General features: G+C 29.8%; 1 protein-coding gene across 1 annotated transcript in view; it reads left to right on the top strand.

Annotated features, from left to right (window-relative positions):
* Positions 1 to 22,743, top strand: part of LOC111631438 (meiosis regulator and mRNA stability factor 1-like) — a 152,183-nt gene that overhangs the window by 102,032 nt on the left and 27,408 nt on the right. Inside the window, exons 14-18 of the mRNA XM_023375683.1 lie at positions 1,003 to 1,048; positions 5,022 to 5,224; positions 11,004 to 11,231; positions 16,718 to 16,918; positions 19,663 to 19,918. Of these exons, the coding sequence (XP_023231451.1) occupies positions 1,003 to 1,048; positions 5,022 to 5,224; positions 11,004 to 11,231; positions 16,718 to 16,918; positions 19,663 to 19,918 (934 nt within the window). The remainder of the gene's footprint in view (positions 1 to 1,002; positions 1,049 to 5,021; positions 5,225 to 11,003; positions 11,232 to 16,717; positions 16,919 to 19,662; positions 19,919 to 22,743) is intronic.

Below are 22,743 nucleotides of genomic sequence, written 5' to 3'. Positions count from 1 at the left end.
GCCAAAATATAAAGGCACGTTCATCATTAATCCAATGTCGACTTTGTGTTTTATGAATAAAATAAAAATTTCCGTAAATTAGAATACTGACTTGTAATTCAATGGGGGGGAATTGTGCTAGTAAGTTAAATGTTAAATATAGTAAACTATTTTTTGAAAAAGTTAATGTCTGAATAAGAAAAAAAAATTTATATATTTTCTGGCATAAATATTTTCTCTAAATTATTATTTATTTATTTTAATGGCATACAATTGTCATTCTCAAGGGCCATTGTGTCTATTCCGTTCCAAGATTAACATATAAACAATATAGAAATGGGATATAAATATAGAATAAAAAATGGAAAAAACCAAAAACTCCAAAAAAGGAAAAAACAGAGACAAACATTTTCAATAACTGTAGTTATCGTCGTTGATTAAATATGTTCAAAGAATGAATGTAGGAGTATTGAACATTGTAACTTTTTTCCTTCTTCAAATATTGATACTGGTAACATTTATTTAATCTTGAATAAGAATTGTCTTATTGCAGAAACATCAATTATTTTAATTATGGAAAAAAATAATAAGTTTCTCTCTTTCAAATCTGAATAATTTTAAAGAATGTAATCAACAACATTTAAGATACAATAAAAAAAATTGTTCCCATTATTCTATCTGCTACTTTATTTTGAATATTTTATAATTTATTTACATTTATCATATTTTTGAAAGTATTTTTTAGAAATGAAAACTTATGTAACTTTCGTATACTTTCCCATTTCCTTATTCTGTCTTCACCATTAACTGTCTTAATCATATAGTCTTTTATAACTTAATAGTTTGTTTAATAATTCAAATTAAAATTATGTTGGAAGATCATATTTAAAGTTTCTCTTCAGCAAATTCATTCTATAGAATAATAAAAATAATTGTAGTAATTTTCAATTTGTAAATGATGTAATGTAATATTTTTAAAATGTATTCGTGTGATATTGAGATGTGTTTAATTATTTCATTTAGGTAGCATCTTCTGAAGAAGAAACAATCATAGGCATTCCAAAGAGAGGTAATATTTTTTTTTATGTATAAGGAGAATAGTAGGTAGTGTAAGGATGTTTTTGACCTTTGTTTAGATGTGTATTTTAGTATTTAAATTTAAAAATGAGAGAATCATTTAACTTAATAGTTATTGTAATGTTGGTAAGAACAAATTGTGTCTGCATTTTGTTAATAATAAACACTTTATATTGAAATATAAATGGGATTTTATCTTGCTTGTCATATGCAAAATTTAATTTATAATGTTCATAATAATCTGAAAGAGTAAACAAACATTTTACAAAAATATAAAGGTTATTTTTTATAGTTGTCCTGATTTTTCAGTTCTTGACTAACTTTATGAATAAAATATTAGTAATTGTAATTTATATAATGAGAACAAAATGTGTTGATTGCATTGAGCCAAATATAAATAAATCATCATTGCCAAATTTATCAAATTCTAGACTCAATTAATGTTTGCTGTACAGAGTTATCTGAATGATTAAATATAATTTAGAAATATTAAAGAATGAAAAAAATTTCATGAAATAAGATCATAACACAACCCATGATTTTACAAACCAAGCAAGTTCAGTTTCAATTTGAATCCTTTCCCTAAACCTTTTTTTTTTTTTTTCTAAATATTTCCAAATTTTATGTACTGTACATGAATTATTATGCTTTCTCTCATAATATTGGACTGCTTGGAAAGTAATTAATTTCGTTTTTTTATCATCAGAGGATTACTTCATTCTAAATCATATTGTCACTATATATTTTAATAGCTGACATTTCAAGACTTATTTGTAAAAACTTTTGTTAGATTCTGTGCAATTGTTTTTTTTTGATCCCATCAAATATGGAAAATCAGCCTTTTTGATATATTTTGCTTTTTCATTACTGAAAAGGTAAGAATGCTGTTCAAGCAAGAAAAAATTGTGTGACATATATGGAAAAGATGTGTTGACAGAACAACGGTGCCAAAACTGGTTTGCAAAATTTTGTTTCGACAATTTTGATATTGAAAGATGTACCACGTTCTGGAAGGCCAGTGGAAGCTGATGAAGACGAAATAAAGGTATTGGTTGAAGAAAACTGCCAAGTAACAACCTGACAAATTACTAAAAGATTAAATTTGCCAAATTCAACTGTTTATGATCACTTGAAATGACTTAGTTTTGTTTCAAAGCTTGACATATGAGTTTCACATGTTCTTAAAGAGATTTGCTCTGTCATATTGACATCTGTGATTTGCTTCTCAAATGTCAAGAAAACTATCATTTTTGAAGCGAATCATAACTGGTGACGAAAAATGAATTATTTATAACAATGTTGAACACAAGTGATTACGAAATAGAAGAGATTAGCCTGCTCAAAGCATTTCGAAAGGTAATGTTCATAAAAAAAAAATGGTGCTCTGTTTGGTGGGAATTTAAGGAAATTTTTTTTGAGTTTCTATCAGACAGTTCCACAATTGATTCGAAAGTGTACTGCCATTAACTGGACAAATTGAGTGATACCATTGAACAGAAAAGGCCAGAATTGATCAACAGAGGTGTTGTTTCACCTCGATAATTCCAGACCTTGCTTACGTTTTATAACTCATCAGAAGCTGTTGCAGCTTGGATGGGATGTGCTACCACACCCACCATATTTGCCAGGTCTGGCACCATCAAATTATTACTTGTTCCAGTCTTTACAAAATTTTTTAAATGGTAAAACATTTACTTCAAATGATGTAAAAAATCACTTGGATCAGTTTTTTGTAAGAAAAGATCTGAAATTTTATGAGTGTGGAATCATGCTACTACTAGAAAGATGGGAAAAGGTATTGGACTAAAATGGTCAATATGTAATTCAATAAAATATTTATACATTATAAGAAAATTTTTTTCCACAAAAAGACAAAATTACTTTCCAAACAACCTAATAACATTGTAATCATCTCTATCACATTTATTAATGATTCAGCAGGATTGTATGTGCTTGAGAGATCTAGTGGGTCCTTTCGTATCATTTCTAAATTTTTTTAATAGAAATATATAGAATGTTTCTTTATTAACAAAACAGTTTTAAACAATTTTATTTAGGTCATTCCATGTAAAGTGATTAAGGTCTCAAGCTTGACCATCTCAGATTTCAATGAAATTTAGCATAAAGGTAGCTAAGGACCTTAAACTAAGCCATGCAAAATATTAGCCTCATAAGTTGCATGGTTTCTGAGATATAAGCCAAAATATAAAGGCACCTGTGTGTGTACAGTGATTAAACAATCAAGTTTATTATCCAATGGTTCCTTGACTAAGAGCAATTACAGCATGAAACTTGATGGGATAAGACAGTTTCAACTGGACAGTTCAGCTATGCTAACAGAAGCTTTTAACAAAATGTACTCATAAATTTTCAAAGTTCGAATAAAATTTATTCTTGTGGAATTTAAGCCACATTTCAGTTGCCTGTAACTAAGGAAGAAAACATTCTTTTACAGCAAAACTTTGGATTTTAAAACTGTATATAATGTAATTATTTATGTAAAATTTCAAGTATATAGTTGTTAGTTTTAAAAATATGCCCACTAAAAAATGCAAAAAAAAAATAACTTGAGACTCAATTTTTACCAACATTCAGAAGCAAAGAGTGTCATGTGAGGTATCTGAAAATTTTGATTTTGCTGCATTAGAAAGAGCATCTTTCCTTCTATTGAAATATATGATAGTAATTTTTTACTTGGCTCTGCTAAGGACAGAAATGTGGCATTAAACATAGTGATATCCGAATAAAATCTTGATTGTGAAAACAAAAGCCACACTTTGATAACTAATATCTTTAGAACTATACAAGACAATGGAATGCAACTTAGTCTGCTAATTATTAATTAATTTGGTTGTCATTATGTAATTCAATTAAAAGGTCTTGAATGTGCATGCTTGCTGAGCTATGCTCATTCAATATTAAGCAAAAACTTTTCAAGGATTTTGATTCATTTCCAAAATAGTTTGATTTTTAGAATAACCATGTTTTGTTTCATTTTAGCCTAATAGAAACACAATGCTTATTCTTCAAGAGCTTCTATTTTGAATGCTTGTATTTCCATGCTAAAGGGACACATGTAGAATTTGTGACTAGAATCAATCCTATAGTTGTTAAAACTATACCAAAAGGCTATCAAGTACTGTACTTGCACTGGTTCATGTGCAAAGCCACTACCAGCTCTTTGAACTGACAGCCCCATTGCCAAAGGGCCAAATCTGATAGCCACGCAAATCCAGTCACACTTATTTTAATGCATGGCTTAGTTTAAGGTTGTTAGCTACCTTTGTGCCAAATACTATTGAAATCTGAGAGGGTTGAGCAGATCTTGATCACTTTCCATGGAATGACCCATTTCTTTTTTTCAGTTGCTCATGTTCTATCAATGAAGGAGTTTGCATGTGTGGTGTATGTCAAATGTCATGCAAACAACTTAATAGTAGAAATAATTAACTAAATTTATAGGAGATTGAAACCACTACAGATCACTAAGTTTTTTCTCAGACCCAAGGAAAAATATCCTGCTTCCCTGTTGATAGCTCTGATTATCAGCATATACTTCTATTCTAAATATAATTTCATGTGTGATTGAAGAACTTAGATTTATTTTGTTTATGGATATATATTGATATTGGTATAAGCTTGAACTAGACAGTAACTAGAGACACATAAAATACCTTATGTACTTTTCCAGCAACTTAAACTTCAATGCTTTTGGCTACGTAATGCAATATTGTTCTAAAATAATGTGATTTTAAATATTGTTCTAAACACTCTACGTTCAAAAACCTGATACTTATTAATCAAACAGAAAGAATTAGTTATATTAAAGTTTAAGTTGCTGGAAAAGTATATAATGTATTTTGTGTGTCTTTAGTAATGGATATATAAGTTACAATGTTGTTATTGTATTCCAATATTAATTAGAAGTTCCAAAATGTAATTTTTAAAATAGTGTTTTATTTCAGAACAAACTCCAGAAGAAATAGAAAGAACAAAACAATTTGCAGCCGAAGTCATAGAGCTATTTAGGCACGTTCCAAATTGCTCTATGCCATTTAGTAAATTCATTCCTGCCTATCACCACCATTTTGGCAAGCAATGTCGGGTATCTGATTATGGCTTTTCAAAATTAATAGAACTCTTTGAAGCAATTCCTGATGTTTTAGAGGTATTTATAAATCTCAATGTGTTGTGCATAGTTGATATACTTACACTATATTATATTGTTGTTCTAATGTTACAGTATAGTAATTTGTAATTTCTATAATCTCATTAACTAAATCCTTATCAACTCTGTCCACATACGTAAGAAAAGTAAGTCTCTATGGCGATGGTGGGACAGATCAGTTGGTATGGAAGTGATATACTGTAAGTGTCAAATTTGATGTAATGAATGGTTTGGATAAACTTACTTTGAATAATTTTAATTCTTTCTAATTTTTTTAAATGGATGTAGTAATAAATAAATTTACTTACTTATTACTACAATAAGATAAATACATTTTCTTATCTATTATAAGATAAATTGTCCAAATAGCATCTGGAGATGCAAATACTTCAACTCTAACTTTTTACTTGTTAAATTATTACTGACAAAATTATATATATATAAATGAGGATGTTTTGTTTATTTGTTTGCTGTACATATATATATATACACTCTTAATTACTGTGACAATAAGTTACAGCAATATATTAACAACAATGATGGCTGACCCTCCCAATAAGAAACAAAGAATAAACCTAAAAAGTTAAAAATAAGACTAAAAATACAATTAATTAAAAAAAACATATACATGATAAAAAATAAAAGTAATAAAAGTAAATTTTAATGTGGGAAATGGCTGTAAAAAAGTTTTTTATAACTGGATTTAAATTTTAAAAAAATTAAAAAAAAATAGCTCTTCAATAGCTACAGCAGTCTTTTGATACCTGTAGAAAAACGATTTAACTGTAATGTTAAGGTGGGCAAGCAAAGAATATAAACAGGTAGAATCTCTAGAGTTAAAAGAAGGAACCCGTAAAAGAAAAAAATTTAGAAGGGAGGAGACCATTAAAATATAAGAAAATATTCTGTCAAAATAATCAATTCATTTAAAAAGCAAGGAGAACCAAAGTGCACACAAGCAACCTTGGTAGAGGAGGTTTGCAAGCTTATTTAAAAGGAGGTAGATTTTAGCCAACTATTATTGAGATTTATGCAGAGTAGAAGCAGGGACTGATGCCCATTATGGGCAAAAGCAAAATCTATTAAGATTAGTACATTAGTAAAAAATAAAACCCAAAGTGTACTTTTACTTGAAATTACTCTGAATTTTCTCCACAACATATATCCCTATGGATTGAGATTTTTTAAGTTATTTTTTCGATATGATATTTAAAATAAAAGAAAGCTTTGAATAAAAGACAGTGCCAAGGTCCTAAACAGAATCAACTACATCTAAAATGTGGTTATCAATATAAAAAGTTCTGTAACAGTGAGCCAGACTATAAATCATTTTGGTTTTACTAGTATTAATTTGTAAATTAAGTTTTTTAAATGAGGCATTAAGTTCATTAATATTACTTTACAATAAGTTGTGACAAGTGATAGCAAGTTTTATATTGTTAGCATAAACATTTACAAAACAGGAGGAAATTCAAGAAAGACTATTAATGTAGGCTATAAACAATAAGTTACTAAGTACAGATCTCTGTAGAATGTTGATCAATTGGTTAAATATATAAAGTAAAAATTGGAAATTTTTATTTGACAAGAGCGATGTTTAAAAGAAAAAAAAATTAATTATTAATACAGGTTATTTTATTATCAATTTCAAATTCTGAAGATAATTTATCCAATAGATTGTTTGTAACAACAGAATAAAAAGCTTTTGTGATGTGAATATATATATTACACAAGTTGGAAGTTTTAGGTCAAAGTTTGATAAAATGAAATGCTGAGTTTCAAGGTTACTTGTTATGGAATGGTGGTCTAAATTTAAATGTTGAACAGGACATAAATGGGAAGTTATTGGAAAATACATAATTTTGTACAAACAGATTTCAAATAATTTTAACATTGTTGAAGCTAATATAATCAGGACAATAGGAATCAATTTCTTTTTTGGGAAGACAGAAATCATGGAACAGGACCATTGGGTAGGAATGTAACCAGAGTCCAATATTTTGGGAAACAGAGAAAGAAATATAGAGACCATCAAAGGAGCATGTCTTTTATACAAAAAATAAAGGAATTTGGTAAGGGCTATAAGTGAAAGTAACAAGAGAATTTATGGCTTCTATAAGAGCAGAGAAAGTAAATATGTGATTAGAAATATATGACAAATGGCATGCACCAGTATTCTCCACTCATAATAGAGAGGTTGCAGTCGACATTTTCATTACAAAAACGTGTACGTCGGACGTTCAGCACTGCCTTCCTGTAAGCCCAAAAGATTGACAATAATGTTTGGAACATTGATCATGATTCTACTGACATTCCAAATGTCATTGTCAAACTTCTAGGCTTACAGGAAGGTGGCGCTGAATGTCTGACATAAACGTTTTTGCGATGAAAACGTCGGCTGCAACCTCTGTTTTATAATGAACTACTGGAAATAAGTTTATAGTAACATTAAATCACATTACTTTAACACTGTATACATGATCACTATCTATAATATTGCTATCATCTATAATATCTTTGATTTAGAGAATCTAGGAACTGTATGCTAGGGTTTCTAATTTTCCAGTCTTTTGCTTGTCCCGGGATTCCGGGATAAAAGTGAACTGTTTCCAGGGATCCTGGGAAATCCCGAGATAGAATTAATTATTTCTAAGATATACAAAACATCTTGACATCAAATGATATAATTATTTTTCATTTTTTAAAGTAATTTAATATGTTCTACAACCTCCAAAATCATATTAATAATGCTGTGTAAGATATATATTGAAAATTCCCTTTGAATTATGTAGAAATTTTCACAAATAGAAAAAAGTTATTAAAGTTTGCAAGAAACTGCATACAACAACAAAAATGCTTTGAATTGAGTTGAAAATTTAAAAAAATGAACTTAGATTAAACTTCTAACATAGAAGGTAATTTTCATTTTTTAAATAAAACATAATACAAAATATTATTATAAATTTTTATAAGATTTTAAAAAGCAAAGATGGTCAATACTCCGATTAGTCAATCTCTTTCTGATTTAATTGATGTTAGTGGAATTGTCTTTAATGCATTTAAGAAAAGAGAGATGTTATATGTTTTTTTTTCACTTGTAGCCTGGAAGATTTTGAGATTGTAGTACTTCTTTTGCTCTCTAGTATTCTTGATTTGTCTACCTTGGCTGCTTTAATAGCAGTATCAAGCTTATAGCTTGATACTGCTATAAGCTTGATAATTCAGCAATTTGTTTGGCTTTAATAATCAGGTTTACGAAGAAAAACTTCATACTTGCAGACTTCATACTCGTTTGTAGCCTTGCCCAATTTGCACAACCTGGCATTGCGCAGTTATCAAAGCTACTAGGCATGGTTAAAAATTAAGACAGCATAGACACAATTGTTCCAGATATTACAGGTTCCGACAAGTAAAAAATTTTCAGAGTCCTGCCACAAATAAGCTACATACTGATTATTGACCATTTGTGACATGCCATAATGAGGAAAAATTAAAAAAAAACTAATAAGTAGGTTTAAAATTAATAAATACAAATGTATTCTGACAGTTTGAGTTAATTATACTTTCTATTTGCAAAATTTCCTCAACCTTAACACAAAATAAGAAAAAAGTGAACGTTTAAGAAATTTGCAGGATTTCCCGGGATGAGAAGAATTTCCCAGATTAAAAAACAACCGGGATTCCAAGATGGCATACATTTTGGCATACAGTAGGGGATCTTGGAATCCCCTACTGTATGCCAAAATGTTTTAGGGTCATAAGCAAAATCAGAAATAATTCTTTGAAAATAATTCAAATATTGAGTTCTACATTCTGTAACTCTTAAGAGCTACATGATATAAATACAATGATTAAGATTACTGTCCCTTTTCCGTCGCTGTCATAAAGTCCTAGTATGATAACGTAATTTTTTTGTGTATGCCATTTTTGACTAGTCAAACTAAACAAAAATCATAACCCCAGGACCGATGCATGAAAGTTGCAACTGGATGGATGGAGATAGGCAGGCATCAAAGGCACTTAGAGATTTGGAGTGAAGCAGGAGATAGGTCTGCAACTTCAACAAGAAGGCACTGGGTTCTATGTGGCCTATTGATTGAAGAGCTAAAATTAATTCTCATATTTAAAACTACAAGAGTTTTTTTTAACCTCCCATGGTCCATAAAACAAAGACAAGTGTAAATAACAAAATGAATTTATTACCATAAGTTACAAACATGGTTACTTTTGACATAGGCATTGAGGTGGATGTCTTCACACATTAAAAAGTTTCAAGCTGGATAGAAGTCTTCGCCACCTTTAAACACCCATTGTATAGCACCGATTTAGTGTCGAGAGACTTCCACCTCTTTCCTGAACAGAAAAAAGTAGCTAGTAGGGCTGAGGTTTGAGACTAATGACAATCTTCAAAACAATGTTACGGTTCATCTAAAGTCACAGATGACAACATTATATGAAGAGGGGATTTCAAAGTTTGTCCACAGATAGACAAATGCCTCAATCCTTACAGTACTTGTCAAAAAGTAACCATGTCTGTACCTAACTTTTGGTAACAAATTCATTTTGTTATTTACACTTATCTTTGTTGTATGGACCATCGGAGGTTGAAAAAGAAACAGTTTATGTATTTCACTCAATGATTTTGACTGTATTATTTCTTGCTGCTCCTGTATGGGCAATTACATATTATGATAAAATGGAAATTGTTGTTGCTTTATATCTTTGGAAAATATTTATGGTATAACATAAAAATTTCAGAATATGTTGTGTTTGGAGTTTGGTGTTTCTAGAATATCAGTATTAATAGTAAAAGCAATAGTTTCTTTTTGGATCAGACTGTTAAAATTAATGATAAAAGTTACATTAAAGTAGCATATAACAAACTGTATAAATTGTGTCAACATAACATTGGCATTGAAAAATCTGTTAAATTGACAAGGTTTCTCATTTCTCTGGTTATCTCAAAATCCTCACTTGATTGAAAGTTATCAAATATTAAGTGTGTTGTGAACAAAGCGTACAAGAAGACTGGTCTTTGTTGAAAAAAAGAACAAATGTGTTTTTAAAACAATAATATGTTTTTAAATAATGTGTTTTTAAAACAACTTGTGTGTGAGGATTATTTTATTTATGGACATAATTTATCATGTAAAATGATTAATTCTGTAGCTGAGATGTGATCAAAATTATATTTTGACCTATAACAGTAATCTAATAATAGACCCTTAGAGAATTTTCAGTAACTGTAGTATGCAAATGTAAGAAATTTGGGTGGGAACGTGTATTCTTTTACTGTATGTATCAAATTTGAAACAAGTAGGAAAAAGTATTTCACAACATTTAAATCCTGGTAAGATATAATAAATTTATTGCATTTTAAAAAAATGATTATTGTTGTGTGTATTATTTTCTGTTATCCTGTACTAAGCTATTTCATTAATTTGTTATATTGTACTACAGTTTTTATATTATAATTTAACCCCCTTGTAATGAACTAAGGTTCATACAATAAAGAATTGAATTGAAAATAACAGTTTGGTTAGTGAAGACACACAACATGGTATTATTCAGTATATAAGAAGATAGTCTTTTTCTACTTTCAACTTTTATAGAATTATTCAAAAAATAAGCAGTTATTACTTTTATAATAATAAAAAATAATAAGTTTTAAAGTTTGCTATTGTAATAGAACTGTAGCTTTTTTTGTGATTTTTAAGTTTCATTTTAAGTATACTTACTTTCTATGTTTATTTGAAAAAATTTTACTTTTTCTTGTCAGGTTTGCGGAATTGGTGAAGAAAAAGTCCTTATGCTTACAGAACAAGAAAAACTAAAGGTATTAGCTGACAGACTAGTATCTATTGTGCGATCATCGCCTCAGCAATGTATCTTGTTAGATAAGCTAATTAGCATATATGCTAATCAACATGGTTACTCATTGCGCTGTCAAGAATTTGGTGCTTCAGATATACCCGATCTTATATCTAAATTGAGAAGCTCCTTAAAGGTTTGTAATTTGCGAAAGAAGCACTTCTAACTTTCTATTAAGCAATTTTAACATATAAATTTCTAAAGTATAATGGTAAGTTTCTGATTTGAATTTTCATGGCATCTTTACAATGCATATACTTTAATTTTTAAGAATGAATGCACAGAAACATATTAGTATATTAAAAATATTTGTTTTTCTAATTACTGATATCTGGCATTAACATCAAAAACAATTTATATAGACTATCTTGTATGATGATTGAATTTTAAGAAAAATGTAATACAAGTGGTTGAAAACACCTTGTATATATAAAAGTTTTTTGATCATTTTTATATTTTGTGGAAGCAGCAAACTATAAAAGATATTAAATGTTATTTTATACAAATTTCTCAATTATTTGTTGTACACATGAAAACTTTGTTTGAGAAGAATTAAATTTAAGAATTAAGTCTGAGTACCATAAGCAAAATGATTCAACATTAAATAAAATTAAAGTGTTTCATTTATATATTTTATTAATTATTTAGTTATTTAATTATATAGTTATAGTTAATTCTGTTCTTCAGTAGTTAGTTAACTAATGAAGAAACTAGAAGTTAAATAACCTTTTGTTTAAATTGAATTTTTCTGAAATAAAATCCTTCAGTTTATTAAAATGTTTTTTTCTTTATACAGTATTTTTACTTATTTCTATTTTTTAAAAAAAAATTTATATATATAGTATATGTTGCTTATTGTAATCATGGGTAATTATATGGAAACTGGACTGCTATCAGGTGTATCCCATGGGAGATAGGACCTCAGCATATGACTGTTTGCATCTTTAATTAATCATGTTTTATACATGTTTGAAAGCTAATTAAAGATACAGAAAGCGTGCTGCAACCATTATCTCTTCATAAACTATAAGAAAAAGGGTCACAAAATAAGAATTGTAGGACAAAGACTAGTATTGTAGAAAATAAAGTGATCACAAATTCCAAGCAGAGATGTCTGATGCACTTTCTCTGAAAAGCAGGCATACACTCTTAAGGATCCTTACTTGGAATGTAGAACTCTACATGAATCAGGAAAAATGAATAACTTATTACCCCTCAGATTTTTTTCTGGCTGGAATTCTGCTCAGAAAGTCCCTAATCTGTTGATTTTTTAAAATGAGATCATTATTTCCATTTAAAAGCAAATCTGATAGTCATAAATATTGCCAGGAAGTAACTGCTGCAAAATAAATACCCCCAAAAATGTGTTTTTATAGAACTACTACATAAAAAATTAAAAGCATTTTTTAAATGCTTTTATTTGAAAAATATAGCTGCAAGGATTGCTATTCTTTGATTTGACACAGTGCGAAAATTCAGTGTGCATTCTACATTGTTTACAAACTGATTGACTTTTTTTCCAGGAAATTTACATGTAGGCCTATTGCACGTCTCTGGGGAAGATTGGTTTAAAGCACGCAAGCAACCAGTTTACCACATCTATTCAAATATAACACAAAATTCCCAATCTTTATGCTGTTAAAATACAGGAGGACGAAAAAAAAAAGAATATATAAAAAATTCTAGTAAATAAAAAACAAAAAATATCGGCTGATGTCATAAAAAACAACCAATAGTATTTTTTAAAATTTTACAAAAATCACATCTGTCCTATAAAAGTTTAGAACGATTTGATTTAACATCAGTTTTTGAGCATAGTAATATCCCGTATGATTTATGATAAAAACACAGTACTAAATAAATTTAATTTAAAATCATTAACAGTAATAAAAAATTAATTCCCACAATTTTTGATAAAACAAACTATGTAATTCATTACAGAAATTTTTACTTTGATCTAGAACAGCGATTCCCAACCTGTGGTACGCGTACCCCTAGGGGTACGCGATAGGTTGTTTAGGGGTACAGAAAAAAGTTAGTTATTATGGCAGAAAAAATAATATATTATGTATCACAAACTAATAGTATTAAAAAATTATTAGATAAATAATGTTCCTTGCAACAATCACAACTTTATTATNAATGGAGTGAGCTTTGAGCGTTCCACAATTTTTGGAGACTGTCTATACACGGGCTTCCTAAACAAGCCTATATGTATGTTTGTCCAAGAAATTTTTGGATGAAATACAAACCGCACAACTTCAAAATCGCATAAAAATAATACGCATAAAAAGAGACCTTACAATAGTGGAATTAATTAACTAATTAATAAAACATTATAAAAAATTTGGTGGCAAAAATAATTCATAAAATTTGCATAGGTGATAGATAACAAATTTTTTTTTTGTAAGAGGTCTTCTGTTGTCAGATCAGTTTAAAGTTCCATTCTGAGCTCTTCGATGTTCTTTATTTCTCAGATGTGATTTTCATTACTCCTTTACCTGCTTGAGTCTTCTTGATTATATTTTTTTTCTTAGCTAAGATTGTGCCTACTGCAGACCTGTTCAAGCCATACTGCCTAGCAACATCAGACATCATCTGCACACTTTCTACCTTGGCTATTATCTCTTGCTGGGTTTCTGTGGTGAGCAAAGTTCTTGAAACTCCACTCTTTTTAGAATCCATAATATTTTCATTTTCTTTTTGAAATAAAAAGTTCAGAAAAGCACTTACAAAAGTTCAGAGAAGATAAATCAACTAGTGCACAAAAAAAAAGTAAAAGTGAGTCCTGGATGAAATTTGGTATTAAAATGTTAACGAATATCCAATGGGACAGTTAAATTCTCATCTTTTGAAAATAAAAACCAACACAAAACTTAATGAGTGCCTGCCCAACAGTCTCACAAAGATTATAAAAAAATTCTTTGTCTTCTGACAAAGAATTTTTTAAGAATCTTTATAATCTAATTTTATAATGTGAAAGGTAAACAAAAGGCTGGAATTACAAGGGAGAGTTTCAAAGTTCGGAGGAATACTGTTCTATCAGTATCGAGCTGAGCATTGACGTTGATGTCTCCCGAGCTCCGAAAGGTTTCGAATTGTCACCTAGAGACAAAGAAAGACCAATCAGTATTCACTATTTTATGTCACTTCTTCTTGTGTTTGTTGTCCAGACATAAAAATCTTTCACAAAAGTGTTCATTGTCCGATTTGTTCGCAGTCCAATTTGTTCATTAACTGATCACTCACTGTATTTCAATTCTTCTAATTACAGGCTTATTTACTTTGCATAATGTTATGAGGTAAGTTTAGGTGGGTCCTAAAATGATGACAATAAGCAGTCTACTGTACTTTGTTTCAAAACCAGTAATTTGTTTGGAAATAAATTATATTTACATTTAAGAATTAAAAAAACTAAAGTAAAAAAAGAAGATGAACTCAAATGTAAAATATAATTAGTTTGTAAGTGAACAGAAATTAAGAATTAAATATTTTATTGATATGAGATGTTGTATATCAGTGAATGAATAAATTTTTACGTTTATTTTCTAAGCAAACCAGCAGTCAGTTTTTCTTTTAAACAAACTAGTAAAAAGTTTTGTGTGTATTCTATTTTACATTATTATATATTAAATTTTACTCATTTTCTTTCATTATTGTTTTGGCATTAAATTCTGTAATACTAAATCTTCCATATAAATGATGATGATTTGATGTATGTTTTCTTACTGCTAAGTAAGCTATAAGTAAGCTTAGTAACACAAATGTAAAAAAATTTTTCATTCTAATTCTGCATTTTTAAAATATCAGGTTATAAAGGTGAAATTTAGACATTTCAGTTTTTTCCTAGAAACAACTATCAGGTCATCAAGAATGAAATTTGTGGGAAAAAAGGCAAAATTGGTTGATAACTTACAAATATAAGGAATTATTTTATTCTTCAAAGTATGCACCCATATTGTCTATACACTTTTGCCATTTAAGTGGTAGGTTGTTCAGGCTGGTGGTGTAAAACCCTGGCAGACGAGAGCAAATGAATTCCTGGAAGGCCAGTTTTATGGCATTGTCGGAATTAAATTGTTTTCCTATTAAACGGAAGAAGTGGTAGTCAGTGGGTGCTAGGTCTGGTGAGTAATGGAGGATAATGATGAAGTTCCAACTCCAATTCCTGTAATTTTGCCACAGTCACTTGTGCAGTCTGTGGTCTAGTGTTATCGTGCAATAAAATAGGAGTCGATCTGTTGACCAATCTAGGTTGTTTTTCTTTAAGTTTTTGCATCATTTCGTCCAGTTGATTGCAGTATATTTCTGCTGTGATCGATGAGCCAGGTTTCATGAAATCATAATGGATCACACCTGCACTACACCACCAAACACTCACCATCAGCTTCTTTTGACAAATATTGCACTTTGGAGTGTGTTTTGGTGATTCATCCTTATTCATCCACTGTGCTGAATGCTTGCGATTGTCACATTGGATCCATTTCTCATCACAAGTGACAGTTCAATTCAAAAATGGATCAGATTTGTGATGAGAGAGCAAAATCAAGCAAGCTTCCAAATGCCTTTTGTTTCTGTTTTTCATTCAGTTTGTGGAACCCACTTATCCAACTTTTTCACTTCACCAATTTGAACTAAATGAGTTAATATTGTTTTTGCTAACACCAAACTTCAATGATAATTTGTAGGCGCACTGAGATGGGTCAGACTCAACAGTTGTCAATGTTATTTCCTACAAATTTCATCCTTGACGACCTAATAGAAATGTTCTGGAACTTACAGTATGTTCATATAAGTAGAATAACTAGGGGCATTTCATCACAAATAGATGTATCAACAATGTCTGATAATGTAAAACATTCGAAACAACACATTCACATGCTGTTGCTCTGTCACTTCAAATGTGGCCAAAATTCAACGAAGGAGCAAGATCTCATTTGCAAGATGTTTGGTGAGGACACAGTCAACAGGTAGACCTGCTACAATTGGTTCAAGAATTCAAGGATGTAGATTTCTCACTTCAAGATGAACTCAATCGAGTCATCAGTGGTGGAATTGCTACCAACATTCTCCTGCAACTGATAGATGATGATTTACAGTTAACCATCTGATAATAAGCATAACTTAAGTGTTCCCATATACTCCAAAAATTGATGTTTGATACTGCCACACCAATGCTACAGCACATAGAACAAAGATGAAATTAGGGAAGCTGGCCAGTCTTGGCTAGGAGATTCTGCCTTATCTGTCTTTATGGCACAGACTTTGCGACAACTGACTACCATTCATTTTGCATCCTGTAGAACCATATTGCCTAGAATATGGTTCAATGATATAACCCACATGAGAATGACACTCAACACTTTCTTCAAAAAGAATGCTATTCTAATCATTCTATGCTAATGGGATTGAAAGTTTGCAGCAAAGGTGGTAAGATGTGATTGATGTTGATGCAGTCCAGCCTGGTAGGTAATCACCAATTGTTGAATTAATTGTCAATAAAGTTTTTTCAAAATGTCTAAATTTCACCTTTACAACCTGATACATTTTATAATATAAACTTTTTAGCAAAAAAATTATACTACAATACATTACATCTAGCTATTTATTTTATATTTTCAGATACAGTTCAATGAAAAACCATTAGTAGTTCTTGTCGATCGTGGTTTTGTTCATCTTGTTTCTCTAAGAATTAGAAGACTTTTGATGGAAACTACAGAGGGAAAACTGAAAATGGAAAAACTTAGTAAATTATACAAAGAGAGATTTGGACAGCATATAAACATAATGAACATGAAACAAGATCTTGAAGATGTTATTAAAGTAAGGAAGTTTTGTGAGTAAATAAATTCTTGCAAACTTGTATGCAATGATTTTATTCAATATTTATAAGAAAGTTTTTAATTAAAACTTTATTAAAGATATTTTTGAAATTGTAAATTTTCCAAAAGTTTAAAGCAAGACATCTGACATTAGAGATGCTCTGCCCAGACTGATTATGGTGATGCAATCCAGGTATTTCACATCACTTTTTTGCAACTCTCCACAATTTGCATTGCAATTTAGAATAATTCTTTAGAAACAAAAACAATTTAAACACACTGATTAAATAACTGTAAATAATAAGAAGTTTATTTATCTGGTAAATGTGAAAAAACATTGTGAGACAAATTATTTTTAACACTATACAGGATGATGTTTAATTGACATTTTTAAACAATGAACATTTGTTTATAAAATTTTCACTTGTAATATTTACAAGTTTTATATAAAGTTAGTCATGTAATTTTAAAAATTATCTACAACTGTCCATAAAAAAGTAAGCCTCTGCATTAATCAGCAAAACATTAAAATAAAGAAAAAATTGATAAATTGTAATCTGGTCTAATTGAGTGATTTTCAAACCAATGTTAATTGTAAAGGATTATTACAAAATGCAACAGAGTGTTGCAAAGCCTTCCTATGAAAGGAAATTGAACCAAGACTTCAGTATAATATAATATGAATTGGCATATTTAAAGTTTAAAACAATTTGCAGTTTTAAAAACAATGCATTAACACATAATTTTGAATGATGAATAGTCTAATAAAGGTAGAAAGGTAAAAAAATTTTTTAAATTTTTTTCTAGGAACATATTCACCATTACTTTTCTTGTTATCAATTTAAGGGCAAGTATTAGTGAACTAGTGTAAAAATAAAACCAGTGCAAAAAAATTACAAATAATTGTAATTTAAGTTGTATCAGTCAAAATGATTAAAATTATACATATGTAACAAAAAAAAATAAATTTCTGATTTAAATTTACTTTTATTTTATAGGTAACCTCACAGAACTTTTATAGGTATTGACTCTGAAATTGGCTGACATTTTAGTATCTTATAGTTCTTGTTTGCTAGTCATTTGAATATATGGGAGATAATATTGTATACGAGATTACTCGTATACAATATTATCTCCCATATATTCAAATGACTAGCAAACAAGAACTTGTGTGTGTGTGTGTGTGTGTGTGTGTGTGGGGGGGGAGATATATAAATGGATAGTATACAGTACATACAGGATGTATACATATAAGAGATGTACAGACAGATGATGTATATAGTTATATATAATATATACCTTGGCATCTAACAATTGAATTTTACTAATTAATTTTAGTGAGTAGAGATTATAATTTAAATATTTTGAATAAACATTTATGTATATGTGGGGATTCGAAAATGTGTGTTGTGTTACTCCAACAGTTTTAAGCACACACTTTGAACTCTGTAGTAATAAACTTGTCTCCCAAACACCCACATGCTCATAAAATTATATTGAGTAAATCACGTAGTTCTATCTAAATTTTCTCAATGTCAAAATCAAAGTGACTGATTTGGATAGTTACCCAAAAAGGAAAAAAAAATCATTTTAAATAGCTCTAGCAAAAATGCTAGCCGTTTTCAAGCTTTATGTCAGTTAAGACTTTGATCAGTTAGTCAAGAACTAACATATTAATAAAATTTTAGCCAAATATACTGTGTCAAAACCCATGCAGGGTCTTTTTATAATGAATAATAGTGGTTTTAGCTTTCCTTTTCAAAGCCATATAATCTTGTGATTGTAGATTAATAACAAAGTTATTTTGACATAAAATTATTTTAAATTTTTAATGATTTAGTTATTCTAAAAAATACTGTATCTTAACCAATAAAAAAACTTTTAGTTTGCAAACCATATAATCGTCGAATGGCGTCTTTTCACATGTGAACAGCTGCTTCTGTGGCAGAAAAGGAAAGGTTTTCTGCATTGTATCATGACAGGCGACAAAAAATGGATACACTACGATAACCCTAAGCGTAGAAAATCGTGGGGTAAACCCGGCCATGCATCAGCATCGTCAGCAAGACCAAATATCCATGGTTCGAAGCTTCTGCTCTGCATTTGGTGGGATCAGCCATGTCTAATTTATTACGAGCTGCTCAAACCAAACAAAACCATCATGGGAGATCGCTATCGACTACAATTGATGCGTTTGAGCCAAGCATTGAAGGAAAAATGGCCGCTATATGAACAGTAAAACAACAAAGTGATTTTGCAACATGACAATGCTTGGCCACATGTTGCACAACAGGTGAAAACGTACTTGGAAATGCTTAAATGGGAAGTTCTACGCCACCCGCCGTATTCACCAGACATTGCCCCTTCGGATTATCACTTGTTCCGATCGATGGCACATGGCCTGGCTGAGCAGCACTTCCATTCTTATGAAGATGCCAAAAAATGGGTTGATTCTTGGATAGCCTCAAAAGACGTGTCGTTTTTGCGACATGGAATTCAAATGCTGCCAGAACGATGGGAGAAAGTAGTGGCTAGCAATGGACAATACTTTCAGTGACATGTTTATTATGACTTTTTTAAAATAAAGTGTTAATTTTCACAAAAAACAGCGATAACTTATTCAAGGTTCTTATATTTTTCATAACTAACAATTGATGAAAGATATAATTGAATAATTGATGAAAGATATATGTTGAAATTATTGTTAATTTAAAATTTAGAAATTTATATAACTCTTTATTGTAGGTGGAAGAAGGTGTTGTTAAATTGATACCTCTTCTCATGCTGTTTCGTGATATCCTTATTTTGCTTCATGAGAATGGTGGTCAGTTGCCGCTACAAAATTTTGAGTCACTATTTCTGAAACGCTTTGGAGTTCCGTGTCGTCCTGCCCAGTATGGTTTTCCGAGCATAGCAACAATGTTTAATTCCCAACCCGATTATTTTGTTATTCGTGGTCGAAGAAGTAAGAGAATAATAATGGTAAACAGAGAAACTGCAGGTAAATGTTATAAAATGTAATTTGTCAGTTTAAATAACTAAAAATACAGTAGAGCCTCGATTATCCGACCCAATTGGGGACTGGGGTTGGTCAAATAATTGAAAAGTCGGATAACCGAAAAGTATGAAAAAATCCATTATTAGTGTAGTATATTATTATATCCCATGTAATTAGTATATTAGTATATTATTATATCGCTATTAGCGTACTTCGCGTTGAATTTTCATCGATGTTAAGCCTAACAAAAATTTTTTAAAATAATAATCGTCGCTATTGTATCGTTAAAAATGAGAAAATTAAGCCTCGTTTAAATACTGGCTCCCTTTCATGGTCGAATGAGTGTTGCCAGCTAAAACACGTAAAAATAATAATAAAGTAGCCAGACGTAGCCAAATATTGTAGCGCCACATCACTAGCAGACATTTGAAATTTGCCGACTAGGACGGTCGGTTAACCGAGGTGGCGGTTAATCGGAGGTCGGATAATCGAGGCTCTACTGTAATGTATTATTAAATGTAAAACTTAAGAATTTTTTAATAGTAATAAATTTAAAACATCTAATATAAAACTTAACCAAACTAAATCTATAAATGGTTATCACATTTAAGGACTCATTTTAAGGAAACCATATTTATAGAATAAAAAGCTTAACTTTGTACAGTGAGTTTTTTTAAAGTTACTTTTATAACTACTAATAGGATTCTTGAGAGCAGGTTTTTATTTATAGCTCTACCAATCTTCATACGTTTACTACGTTTCATATATTTTGAAATATCCTTCCTTTCAGTAAGTATTTGATTTCAGAGAACAAGATATAACCTGAGAGAGAGATATTTGGGATATCATTCACTAAGGATATTCATTATATAATACAATTCTGCTTTTTTTTTTAACTGAGACTTTAATCAATAAATTTTAACTGATCTTAAACATGCATATCTGATGTAAAAAGGTCTTCACTTGTCAGAAAGTTAAATAATTTTGCAAAATACTTCATGACTTAATGATTAATTCAAGAATTAAGCACAGAGTTCTTGTTAGATAATTTCTTGTCATTGTTTAGAACAACTTTCAGAAATACCTCAAAATAAAATCTCAATGCTTACTCCATTATGCAATTTAATAAACACACAAGTGGTTTTGGCCTTAGTTAGAAGCCTTTGTCAAGTAATACAGCTGTTCCATTGAACTCAACAAAATTTATAAAATAAAAAATGTTCTTAAAGTGCATTCCATCAACAAGAACATTTCATCAATGGAGTGATGTAACTTAAAAGGAATGTTTTCATGTGTCAAATTACGTGTTCAAAATAATTACAATAGATCAACACAAAGATTAACATAAAATCATGTAATTATTCTCTTAATTCTTAAGGATGATAGAGAGCATACTGTCACAGCTATGGTAATAAATTTATAAGCTATCACTGTTAATGCATGTTGTATCGTGTTCTAAAGTCAATATTCCAGTTGTATCTGGCCACTGTCTTCATGTATTGTCTGAGATTATGTATATGAACAAAAACTTTTACAAACCTGGTTTTTGATTAAAGTCAGATGATTGGCTGAATTATCAGGCTATAATAAGGTTAAATTAATAATTAGATGCAAAGTAATCTATCTAGAAAACATGTTCCCAACCTTTCTTTGCCTACTGCCCCCTTTTTGAAAAAAAAAACACATTATCAATTTCAAGAACAGGAGTCAATGTAATTCATAATTTTCTGACATTTTTGGTCATAGCCCACTTTTTCAAACAGTGATTTGATGGTGCCCTTCTTAGGTGAGGTATATTATATATTCAAAAAAAACAAGAACAAATGTTTAAAATTACTTTACTAAAAGATATTAACAATATTGGTGTATTGCTCAAAGTTTGATTAACAAACATATATTATTAAAAAGTTGTTATAATAATAGTGAGGGCTGAGTTTGGTGTGATGATACTAATTTTTTAATATTTGGTGCCATATTTAACATCAGCAATCTTAGATCTCTACATTCCACTATTAACAATCTGTTTCTTTTCTTTGTTAGTAAATTGCTGACTACACTAAATCCTCTTTCAGCTAAATGTGATGGGAATATAATGAAAAACTTCTTTGATGCAGCCCATAAAGCTGAATATAATGTACAATTTGACAATTTTTTCAACTCCTCCTGCAGTGATAATTCTGCTGTTTGTAGGTTTGAGAAAGGTTCTAGTATCCAGTTTGGAACAGTCATGTTAAGGACATCCTGAATCTATTTGTAAAATCTTCTTTAAATCCTTCCAAATTCTGGCAAATACCAGAATGTTGTCATCATTTGTTTCCACAGAAGAAAGATTCAGAAACTGATAGAATTGTCTTTGACCCAAATTTTGTTTGTACAAGGCAAGTGTTTGACACGAATGCAGAAATAGTTGCCTTTGCGAAGATCAAATTCAAATCATCATCTTGCAGTTGTAGGTTTGTTTCATGAAATTTATTATATAAATCAGTTAAATAAGCTAGATCATTCTTAAATTTCAATAAATTCTAAGAGAGAATTTATTGAAAATATCTTTGTTTTCAAAAAATGTTATAACTGAGTCAGAGGTCATAAAATCTTTTTTAGACAGGTACCCTTTGATAACCAACAAATTTCTGTATGCAATAGTAAACAATTGAAATCTTCATTGTTTTCATCACAAAGTTTTTGAAAGAATCTATCATTGAGAGCATTGCTTCTGGTCTTGGTAACTGCTGTAATTACATACTGTAGTGAGGAATGAAGACAATCACTAAGATTTTTTTGCAATCAAATGTTGTCTGTGAATTGCACAATGCACAGCAACTACATTT

The sequence above is a fragment of the Centruroides sculpturatus genome, unplaced genomic scaffold (assembly GCF_000671375.1).
Source record: "Centruroides sculpturatus isolate CEXI.00-Female unplaced genomic scaffold, Cexi_2.0 scaffold746, whole genome shotgun sequence".
NCBI classification, from domain to species: Eukaryota; Metazoa; Arthropoda; class Arachnida; order Scorpiones; family Buthidae; genus Centruroides; species Centruroides sculpturatus.
The sequence above is the reverse complement of the archived record's forward strand: the minus strand, read 5'-3'. Positions and strand labels throughout refer to the sequence as shown.